General features: G+C 34.4%; 1 protein-coding gene across 1 annotated transcript; it reads left to right on the top strand.

Moving 5' to 3' along the window:
* Window positions 1–2,052: 2,052 nt before the first annotated feature.
* LOC121426639 (potassium channel regulatory protein-like) lies at window positions 2,053–2,667 on the top strand. The gene has a single exon (XM_041623007.1). It carries the CDS (start codon window positions 2,053–2,055, stop codon window positions 2,665–2,667), a length of 615 nt encoding a protein of 204 aa, XP_041478941.1.
* The last annotated feature ends 9,543 nt before the right edge of the window (window positions 2,668–12,210 follow it).

The raw sequence follows: 12,210 nt of genomic DNA, 5'->3' as shown, positions 1-12,210 counted from the left end.
AACACCCTCCATGTTTTTATTCACTGTCTGGAAATCTGACTAGTTTTCTTCTGCACTTAGACCTAAAAGCAGGACACGCTATTCATATCTTTTTTCTTAATCATTAATAGGATATAGTTAATTGGGTACCATTATTAATGCGATCGTGAAGCATGAGCAGACAATTATTGATATTCTGATGTGAAACTTGATAATTTAAGTACATTTTGAATAAACAACATGCAGGCTATCGCGCATGTTTTAGATTTAGACCTAGAATCTGGGCATTCTGAATACAATGGAACATTATGGAATACACGTAGACAATATGAACTTGGCAAATCAAACAATGTGACAACGCAGCGTGAGCTTAAAATGCTGATATATAGACCATAAAACGGACATTTTACAGAGCACTTAAATTTGTAAATGAAAAAAATAATGAAAGCTCGATATCCGAGCTAAAATATGGTTTGTATATTGACTTCAAAACTTGCTCCATATCAGCTTATTGAGCAAGATATGAATCTCATCGAACAGGCAATTCTGGAGCGAAGCGCAAGCAAAAATTTTATATAGTAACATGAAAGATTTTTTTTTGCAAGTCTTCCCCTCACATTATTTCATTCACTCGTCTTCCTCCTCTTATTTTTCTCTTCATTTTTTTCTTTCTTGTTCTTTTCCTTTTTTTCTTCTTTCTCCCTTTTTTTTTTGGGGGGGCACACCAAATCTCGGCCCCCCCCCCCGTAGCTACGCCACTGGGTGTGACTGTGAGTTGGACTTGGATATAAATGAATTCAATATCTAATTTCTACTCCATCTATTCCAGTACAATACCCTGTACTCAGCCATGTACATGTAATAAAGGCCCACATACCCTAACTTTTCTTGAAGTTCTTTGAAAACGCAGATCTCCATGAAAATTTCATTTTTCTATGGGGGAGTCTAAATTCGGTGAGAATGCATTCATTAAGAACTTAAATATACATGACAATGAAGAAATCATCAAATTTTAGTTGCAGTTTTGAATAACATTCCTGAAATGTAAACTCTGTCTGAAACAGAAAATCACCATCATTGAGGCCTTTACTGAGTGAATTGTCCCCCAGAGCTCTGGCAGAGAGACAGAGCTCCAACTGGCTAGCTAGAAAAAGCGCCAATGCGTGAGCCTGCCGCCGGCCTTGTAAAATAGATGGAGCTTTATTTAATGATTTATTGTCTGATATAATACCTCATCCCCTAGAAAAAGAAAACAAATGATTTCTTAGTTGTAATTGATATAAAAGACAACTTATTTGGAATTTAATAAGCCGTTTTGAAAAAGCAAAGCCGAATGACAACTCACCAATGCTAGGTTACTAGACTCTGGGATTTATTTCCTGTGTAATTAAAATTATTTTATCACAGAATTGTGATATCTGTAGGGGAAACATGTGCATTCGAAATTGCACATGGTGGTAGTCATAATGGACCCCTATACATGCAACTGTTTCCCGGCCTTTGCGTTGATTTTTTTTTTCATACCTGGTACCATTGTGTATGGACATACGTGGTACAGAAAAAATAACGCAACTTCGGAATTTGAAACTCGCTATTTTTACGGCTTATTCATGATTTTGAGTGCTTATTTTGGATGATTTTTAAATGGTAAGCGGAGCTCGAGCATATGGCGCTAGTGGGCCGTTGAGTTGTTATCACTCGGCAATAATTTCAGGGACGACATTTAGATTTTATGTCGCTCCCGAATTAAAGCATGATTCTGGGTGATTTCGAGGGCGACTTTAGGCATTTCCACGCAGGTCAGCGATCGCGAGGCGCGCTATTAATCGTGCTACCTAAAATGGATTAAGGCGCGCATGTAGCGAACGATCGCTCTCGCGCGCCTTAAAATCGAGTCCCTGCTTAAACCTCACCCTTCATGTTTGCTCGACTTGATAAAACAGGAAACACCCTCCATGTTTTTATTCACTGTCTGGAAATCTGACTAGTTTTCTTCTGCACGTACATCGTGTTAATATTCAAACAGGCAAAGTGTAAGTCTGCCGCTGTGTAACTTCTTCTCTTTCCATCGTCATGGATCAGGATTATTTTGTTGGTTTGAACGTTGGAGGAAAGATCTACCAGACATTTTCCGCAACTCTCACAAAGTATCCTGAAAGTTTCTTGGCTCGTTTACTAGACAGCCCCATGCCATTTGCTGAAAGTGATGGAAATTTCCTCATCGACCAAGACGGTGAGGTATTCCGTCACGTTCTCAATTTCCTGAGGTATGGAAAACTTATGCTACCAGATGATTTCAAAGATTTTGATCTGCTGAAATGCCAAGCAGATTTCTTCGGGCTTGAATCACTGAAGTCGTCTATTGTTAGACCAGTTCCAGTCCTTGCAGCAGTGGGACTGAGGTTTGATGATGGAAAGGTGTTCTACACGACAAGGGAAACCTTGATGAAACGGAAGAATCCGTTTTTTACCAAAATGCTAAATGGAGAAATTACCGTCGCAAGAGATTTTGAGGGAAACTACGTCATGGATAGAGATGGTGGACAGTTCCACTACATCCTTAAATTTCTTCGAAAAGATGCCATCGATTACAATAATGTAAAAGACATGAGGTCTCTCCTCGAAGATGCTAAATATTTCGAACTTGAACAATTGGTACAAAAGCTTCAGCCGCGACTCGGGCTGTAGGGTATTGACGGGGATGATCAATTTTCTTCTAATTCTATTATTCTATCGATTCCAAGGCATGCGTCGGCTTCTTAGCAGCATTCGGTCAAATGCCTCAATGTCCACATTAGCTACTATCCAATGAGGCATCAAGAATTTCTTTTTCTGTTGTTTCTGGAATGGTGAATGTGGATTTGATAAACTTGCAAGAGAAATAAACTGGAAGACCTATCTTCAGATTGCTGATTGTTATGGATCATCGAGCCAAAATGTCAAAAGATTATAAACCCGTTTTTCTTCCTCCTAAACATTTTCAGATTAAGCTGAAACTGCCTTCCACCGACTCATAATCCCGGCCACCCAGGTAGAACCAAATCAATTCGCCATTTCATTTGTGAGGCAATCCTCTTCATTTCAAAGTCCCTCATACAGGACTGTAAAACAGTCGGCCCTGTGGTTTCGTAGGCCTGCTAACAAACCTTCATGCCATCTCTAACATCTGATTCTTAACCTCATCGAATGACTCGTATATGAGTGTACTTGAACGAACGGATTGATTATTGTACTATATCATTCAAGGGACTCGATCTGCACTTCAAATAAACTTTTATGCTTTTTATTCCTACTTTAACGGTTCCCTTTTTATGCAAATTTATAACTCTGTTTCTTATCAAACATGTCAATTTTAATTTTACTTAGTAATATCTTATATCCTGTACATTGAATTAAAAATAAAACAATCAAACTCGATAGTCATTCGTCAACAAACAACGCTCATATTATCTGATGAAAGACTGTGTTACGTGTATGTAAGAATCTGTATCTTGACCCTCTGCCGCGGCTCGCTGTTGAAGCAAGACTGATCAAGGACACATTCGTACAACCCTGCAGGGGGCAAGCATATTTGGCATAATATCATACTATCTCTATTCGTGTATGGTATACAATAATGTCTGTCTGTGTGAAATGGATAAATCTGATATAAACGTAAAAACAATAACCTTATTTTTCGGGAGATATTATATGATTAAGATACAAGCTTTAAAAAAATCATGATATCTACCTACAATTGAATCTCTATGTAAACAAATGTTTTTATTTTATTCTTGCAAGATACATAACCAGTTCTATTATATAATAAGTAACTCTGCATTTGATGTTAATTGCTATTTTATATCATAAATGTCTGCTGTAGTATTTTATCATATGTATTATACATCTTGTATCATGTGAATTTCTTTCCCTTGTCTCTGCCCTTTCTTTGTTAATTGGTGTTTAGTCATAATGCAGGCGTATTCCGACACTAGCCCCTGCTTTCTGTGTTTTTACGCCTTATTCCATATACATATATATAAAATTTACATATTGTATATACATTCATTGTTTATTACCATATTATTGTTTTTAATATTTTAGGTAAAATTGCCAATAGGAAGAAAATTGATGTTCAATTGAATGATATGGATTTGCACAGCACATCTACACGCCACACATACTGTCCAAATCTGCGCATGGTGGTAGTTCCGCATCAATTTCATTGTAAATATATATGTAAGAATACACAAATAGATTTCTAGAAATTAAGAGAAATATCATAGTAAGCATAAAATTCAGTTTGTATGAAAAGTGTTATTTCCTTGGCAGTCCTTGTTGCACCCACAAATGTAATAACGCCCACAAATGTAATAACGCCCACAAATGTAATAACACTTTACCCACAAATGTAATAACGCCCACAAATGTAATAACACTTTACCCACAAATGTAATAATTTCACCCACAAATGTAATAATGCACTTTACCCACAAATGTAATGATTTTTGATCGCCCACAAATGTAATAATGACTTTACCCACAAATGTAATAAATTTGAAGGGATTTTTGGCAAATCCGTTCTCAACTAAAATCGTATAGTAATGCGTTCATATAGCACAAAAGTGCAAAGTCTCTTTTCCTGACCCGGTAATTAACAAATTATAATATAAATCCAAAGTCTTTATTCCAGACCCGGTTGTTTCAAAAATAATAATATGAGCCCAAAGTCTTTATTCCAGACCCGGTTGTTTCAAAAATTATAATATAAGTCCAAAGTCTTTATTCCAGACCCGGTTGTTTCAAAAATTATAATATAAATCCAAAGTCTTTATTCCAGACCCGGTTGTTTCAAAAAAAATAATATGAGCCCAAAGTCTTTATTCCAGACCCGGTTGTTTCAAAAATTATAATATAAGTACAAAGTCTTTATTCCAGACCCGGTTGTTTAAAAAATAATCATATGAGCCTAAAGTCTTTATTCCAGACCCGATTGTTTCAAAAATTATAATATAAATCCAAAGTTTTTATTCCAGACCCGGTTGTTTCAAAAATAATAATATGAGCCCAAAGTCTTTATTCCAGACCCGATTGTTTCAAAAATGATAATATAAGTCCAAAGTCTTTTCTCCAGACCCGGTTGTTTCAAAAATTATAATATAAATCCAAAGTCTTTTTCCAGACCCGGTTGTTTCAAAAATTATAATATAAATCCAAAGTTTTTATTCCAGACCCGGTTGTTTCAAAAATAATAATATGAGCTCAAAGTCTTTATTCCAGACCCGGTTGTTTCAAAAATTATAATATAAGTACAAAGTCTTTATTCCAGACCCAGTTGTTTAAAAAATAATCATATGAGCCTAAAGTCTTTATTCCAGACCCGATTGTTTCAAAAATGATAATATAAGTCCAAAGTCTTTTCACCAGACCCGGTTGTTTCAAAAATTATAATATAAATCCAAAGTCTTTTTCCAGACTCTGTTGTTTCAAAAATTATAATATAAATCCAAAGTCTTTATTCCAGACCCGGTTGTTTAAAAAAATAATATAAGTACAAAGTCTTTATTCCAGACCCGGTTGTTTAAAAAATAATCATATGAGCCTAAAGTCTTTATTCCAGACCCGATTGTTTCAAAAATGATAATATAAGTCCAAAGTCTTTTCACCAGACCCGGTTGTTTCAAAAATTATAATATAAATCCAAAGTCTTTATTCCAGACCCGGTTGTTTAAAAAATAATCATATGAGCCTAAAGTCTTTATTCCAGACCCGATTGTTTCAAAAATGATAATATAAGTCCAAAGTCTTTTCTCCAGACCCGGTTGTTTCAAAAATTATAATTTAAATCCAAAGTCTTTTTCCAGACCCGGTTGTTTCAAAAATTATAATATAAATCCAAAGTCTTTATTCCAGACCCGATTGTTTCAAAAATTATGATATAAGTCCAAAGTCTTTATTCCAGACCCGATTGTTTCAAAAATGATAATATAAGTCCAAAGTCTTTTCTCCAGACCCGGTTGTTTCAAAAATTATAATTTAAATCCAAAGTCTTTTTCCAGACCCGGTTGTTTCAAAAATTATAATATAAATCCAAAGTCTTTATTCCAAACCCGGTTGTTTCAAAAATAATATGAGCCCAAAGTCTTTATTCCAGACCCGATTGTTTCAAATATTATGATATAAGTCCAAACTAAGATACGATAATGATGTTCCGGTGGAATAAAAATGATAATTGAGCCTAGTCTTCTCTCCAGACCCAGTTAATTAAAACTGGTGGAATCAAAGTCTTTGTTGTTGTTTTAAATTATACTGAACGTATTGTGAATATACGCGCTATGAGTAAATTGAGAATCAAGCATAGTCTTTTCTCCAGACCCGGTTATTTAAAACTAAAAACTAAAACCCTATAGTAATGCCTTCATATAGCACAAAAGTCCAGTCTTTTTCCAGACGCAGTAGTTTCAAAAATTATAATGTAAGTCCAAAGTCTTTTTTCCAGACCAAGTTATTTCAAAAATTATAATATAAGTCCAAACTAAGATACCATAATGATATTCCAGTGGAAAAAAAGAAAATCGAGCTTAGCCTTTTCTCCAAACCCTGTTATTCAAAAATTGTAAATAACAATACAACAACAACAAAAACCGTATAAAGACCCCATAATCTTATTAATGCTGGATAACGTTGTTGTTGTTGTTTTAGCTTATACGGCGCGTGTCATTCAGTAGTGAATATTTGCGCCGTGGACATGGACATATAGCGTAGTCTTTCAGCCAGACCCAGTCATTTATTTTTTTCAAAATAAGGCTAAGAGTAAAAATATAAATAACTCCAAATCTAATACCAAGCAATCCTTGAACCTAAGAACATGTTTTTAAAAAGAGGTTTAGAATGTTTTCTTTATTCCAGACCTAATTATTACAAAAATTACGAAAAAAAAATCTTCTAACATAAGACCCTATCATATTCTCTTGGAATAACATGAGTTGTAAATGTACTCTTTCCTCCAGACCAGGTTATCTAAGAAATGAATTAAAAAAGAAAAACAAATCTAAAGCCAGTTTTCAAAAGTTACACCCAGTAAAAAATATGTCTGTACCCCACACCCAGATTCTTTTGTATAATAATACTAAGACCCCTACAAAACATTGTAATTATGCATTTGCAAAGAAAACGTCCATTTTCCAGACTTGGTTATTATTTAAAAATAAAATTGTCTAAAACAAATACCCAATAATCTAACTACTGTGGAATAACATGGAGATCGATTGTAGACTTTCCTCCAGACACAATTATTTCAAGAATAACAAAACAATAAAACGCAACCCCCAACAACGAATCTAAGAACCAACAATCCTCCAAATTAAGACCAAGTACAAAAGCACATGTTTAGAGCGTTGTCTCTATTCCAGACCCAGTCATTTAGAAATTAATTCAAACAATCTTAAAAACATAAGAATTTGTCATATTCTTATTCCTGTTGAATAACATTATTATTATGCTTAGACATTCGTCTAGACCCAGCTATTTATAAGATAAACAAATATTGAAAAAAATCAAAGCTAAGACCAATCTTTAAAATCAAACCCAGTTAAAATGCTTGGGTTTAGAGAGTTGTCTTTACCCCACATCCAGTTCTCTTAAAATACAAATTAAGCAAAAGATTAATCTAAAAACTTAGACACCAGCATCTCCCAAAATATAAAACCCTGTGATAAGGCATACCACAAAAACGTCAAATTAATAAAAGGCGTAAATATTCAGATCTGAATGGTACGCGCCTTAAAAACCCAAAATAACAACAACAACAACAACGTTATTCTACATCAATGATATTGTGGCGTCTTTGTTAATATTGTTTGTCTGTTTTTATCGTTTCTAATAATTTCCTATTTTGAAATAACTGCATGGGTCTTGAGCAAAGACTACACCATATTTAAAGACTGGGCGTTGTGGCGTGCGCCTGTAATCCAAGCTATGTGGGGGAAGTTACAAATTGATGCAGAGGTTCGAGGTTCGAGCCCTGGTCACGTCTTTCGGATGGTGACGTTAAAGGTCGGTCCCAGACGTAAATAATCATATCTGATTGAGACACGTCTGACAAAACTCAAACACACACACACATACACGTTTGCCCCCTGGAAAGATTAAACCTCAAGATGTTGATGGACCTGAATCCACCGACGGGACAGCCTAACTCCGTAACTCTGGTACGGGTGTGGGAGGCTCTTCTTTCTTTGCCTGTCTCTCTTTCAGTCATTTCAAAAGATCACTTCTTGATCACATAAATCCTTTCTCTCTCTCTCTCTCTTTACTTAACGGGTCAATATAACCCTAGAGAATATATCTTAGGCCACTGAGATTATTGGAATTGTAACTAATAAAAAAAATGCTGAATATATTACAAATGGTGCTTGGTACACAGAAAATTTAAAGTACCGAAGAACTTGTTAAAACGTTCTCCCCTCTTGTTAGAATGATTGATTTTCTTTTATATAATATCTCATAGATCGTCGATCAACAACCTTATCGTTTTTGGGAAGTAATCCCCCTATTGTTTGCTGATATCTTATTTCTCAGAGTTTTTTTAATATGTATTTTAATGTTTTGTTATTTAGGTTTTTTCATAGAAAAAAGGAAGGAATGTACAAGAAATTATTTTTTTTAAAGGACAAGTCCACCGCAACAAAAACTTGATTTGAATAAAAAGAGAAAAATTTAACAAGCATAACACTGAAAATTTCATCAAAATCGGATGTAAAATAAGAAATCTGATTGAGACACGTCTGACAAAACTCAAACACACACACACATACACGTTTGCCCCCTGGAAAGATTAAACCTCAAGATGTTGATGGACCTGAATCCACCGACGGGACAGCCTAACTCCGTAACTCTGGTACGGGTGTGGGAGGCTCTTCTTTCTTTGCCTCTCTTTCAGTCATTTCAAATCAGTTTTTTTCCCTATCTTATCACTTCTTGATCACATAAATCCTCTCTCTCTCTCTCTCTTTACTTAACGGGTCAATATAACCCTAGAGAATATATCTTAGGCCACTGAGATTATTGGAATTGTAACTAATAAAAAAAATGCTGACTATATTACAAATGGTGCTTGGTACACAGAAAATTTAAAGCTTGTGTATAGTTTTGGTAAATCCACCAAAATGCACCTATCACTATTCCAATTCATTGCTAGCTAATATGAATGGTTATGCCCTATAACAGTTATGATGTGGAGGATATGAAATGAAAATGTGTTTTACAGGATAAATTTTGCGATTTTACATGGAAATTTAACTTGATCGGGTCACCCGATCAAATTAAACTATCTGTGTGTTTTTGTCTTTCGATTGAATCCTATTCCAAATCATGGAATGGGCTGAAACTTTCAAGATATGTTCTTTGTCTGTAACTTTTGGATATCTAATCACTAAATTTATAAGATAATTGCTTGAATGCCCATTTTTTAAATTTAAAACAAGCATCGCCGAGAGAGGGCGCTATATATCCAAGATTTGAATATTTGAAATTTTCTCAGAGAAGTGCAGTTGGAAAAATATCTAACGGTCTCTACGCTTCAGTATAAGACTGTCATATTAGATGATATTCGATTATCAATCACATTATTGACCCTTTACCAAAGCTATACACAGGCTTTAAAGTACCGAAGAACTTGTTAAAACGTTCTCCCCTCTTGTTAGAATGATTTTCTTTTATATAATATCTCATAGATCGTCGATCAACAACCTTATCGTTTACGGGAAGTAATCCCCATATTGTGTGCTGATATCTTACTCCTCAGTTTTTTGTTTTATATGTATTAAAAGGTTTTGTGTTTTTTTTCATAAAAAAAGAATGAATATACAAGAAATAATAATAATAAACAAGTGGAATGCCTCTGACCGTCTCACCTGCATCACGCGATTCAACATAGCAGCAGTGCTGACTTTGAAAACTACTATAACTCGCACAAGATGTTCAGTGATACTTGGTTACTCTTATTTCCACGTTTTATGAACTAGACCAATACACTTACAGAGATAGGATGGTAATTCAACAAATACCCCCAATGTGGCCAAAGTTCATTGACCTAAATGACCTTTGACCTTGATCATGTGACCTGAAACTTGCACAGGATGTTCAGTGATACTTGATTACTATTATGTCCAAGTTTCATAAATCAGATCCAAAAACTTTTAAAGTTTTGATTGTAATTCAACAGATACCCCCAAATCGGCCAAAGTTCATTGACCCTAAGTGACCTTTGACCTTGGTCATGTGACGTGAAACTCATGCAGGATGTTTGGTGATACTTGATTAACCTTATGTCCAAGTTTGATGAACTAGGTCCATATATTTTCTAAGTTATGATGACATTTCAAAAACTTAACCTCAGGTTAAGATTTTGATGTTGATTCCCCCAACATGGTCTAAGTTCATTGACCCTAAATGACCTTTGACCTTGGTCATGTGACATGAAACTCTAATAGGATGTTGAGTGATACTTGATTAACCTAATGGCCAAGTTTCATGAACTAGGTTCCTATACTTTCTAAGTTATGATGTCATTTCAAAAACTTAACCTTAGGTTAAGATTTGATGTTGACGCCGCCGCCGCCGTCGGAAAAGCGGCGCCTATAGTCTCACTCTGCAATGCAGGTGAGACAAAAAGAAGTAATAAAAATAATACTAAATAAAATTGTTACCCTACTTCTCATACAGTGGGTGGCAAAAATAGTCAATCATGACTTATTGCCAAATAAAAACATGGAATGGAATGGTTATCCCCTCTTGTTAGAATGTTTTTCTTTTATATAATATATCATAGATCGTCAATCAACAACTTTATCGTTTTCGGGAAGTAATCCCCCTATTGTTTACTGATATCTTATTTCTCAGGGTTTTTTTCATATGTATTTTAATGTTTTGTTATTTAGGTTTTTTCATAGAAAAAAGGAAGGAATGTACAAGAAATTATTTTTTTTAAAGGACAAGTCCACCGCAACAAAAACTTGATTTGAATAAAAAGAGAAAAATTCAACAAGCATAACACTGAAAATTTCATCAAAATCGGATGTAAAATAAGAAATGTTTCGCTTCATTCCACAAAACAGTTATATGCACATCTCGGTCGGTATGCAAATGAGGAACTGATGACATCACTCACTCACTATTTTTTTTTTGTATTTTCTTAAATGAAATATGAAATATTTTTATTTTCTCGTCATTGTCATGTGAAATGAAGTTTCATTCCTGCCTGCAACACGTGGAAATTTATTATTTTAACATTTTGTGCTTTAGGCAAGGAGGTCCTAATCGTCAAATTCGTAAAAATTGAAATAATGTATAATTCAAACAATGAAAACCAAAAGAAATAGTGAGTGAGTGACATCATCGACTCTCTCATTTGGATGTAGCTGGCTCGTTCATATAACTATTTTGTTAAAAATAAGCAAAACTTTGAAATGTCATAACTTTCTTATTTTACATCCGATTTTGATGAAAATTTTCAGCATTGTGCTTGTCTGATTTTTCTTTATTGATTCAAATCAAAAATTTTCTGAAGAGGACTTGACATTTAATGGTTGCAGGGTCCTTGTTTTGTTGTTGTTGTTGTGTTTTTAATGACTTTTATAACTGGGTCTGACAGAAAGACTACGCTACATTTCCATGTTATTCAACATAAATAGGATCGTGGGTCTTGAAAAAAGACTTTGGACTTATATTATCATCTTTGAAACAATCGGGTCTGGAATAAAGACTTTTGGCTCATATGATTATTTTTTCAAACAACGGGTCTGGAATAAAGACTTTTGATTTATATTATAATTTTTGAAACAACCGGGTCTGGAAAAAGACTTTGGATTTATATTATAATTTTTGAAACAACCGGGTCTGGAGAAAAGACTCTGGACTTATATTATCATTTTTGAAAAATCGGGTCTGGAATAAAGACTTTTGGATCATATGAATATTTTTTAAACAACCGGGTCTGGATTAAAGACTTTGGACTTATATTATTATTTTCTAAACAACCGGGTCTGGAATAAAGACTTTTGATTTATATTATAATTTTTTAAACAACCGGGTCTGGAATAAAGACTTTGGGCTCATATTATTATTTTCGAAACAACCGGGTCTGGAATAAAGACTTTGGGCTCATATTATTATTTTCGAAACAACCGGGTCTGGAATAAAGACTTTGGATTTATGTTATAATTTTTTAAACAACCGGGTTTGGAATAAAGA

This window comes from Lytechinus variegatus, chromosome 13, assembly GCF_018143015.1.
Source record: "Lytechinus variegatus isolate NC3 chromosome 13, Lvar_3.0, whole genome shotgun sequence".
NCBI classification, from domain to species: Eukaryota; Metazoa; Echinodermata; class Echinoidea; order Temnopleuroida; family Toxopneustidae; genus Lytechinus; species Lytechinus variegatus.
Note: the sequence above shows the minus strand (reverse complement) of the source record. Positions and strands in the feature narration are given on the sequence as shown.

Excerpts from the sequence above, each read along its gene's own strand:
- LOC121426639 (XM_041623007.1), top strand. The coding sequence starts at position 2,053 with ATGGATCAGGATTATTTTGTTGGTTTGAACGTTGGAGGAAAGATCTAC.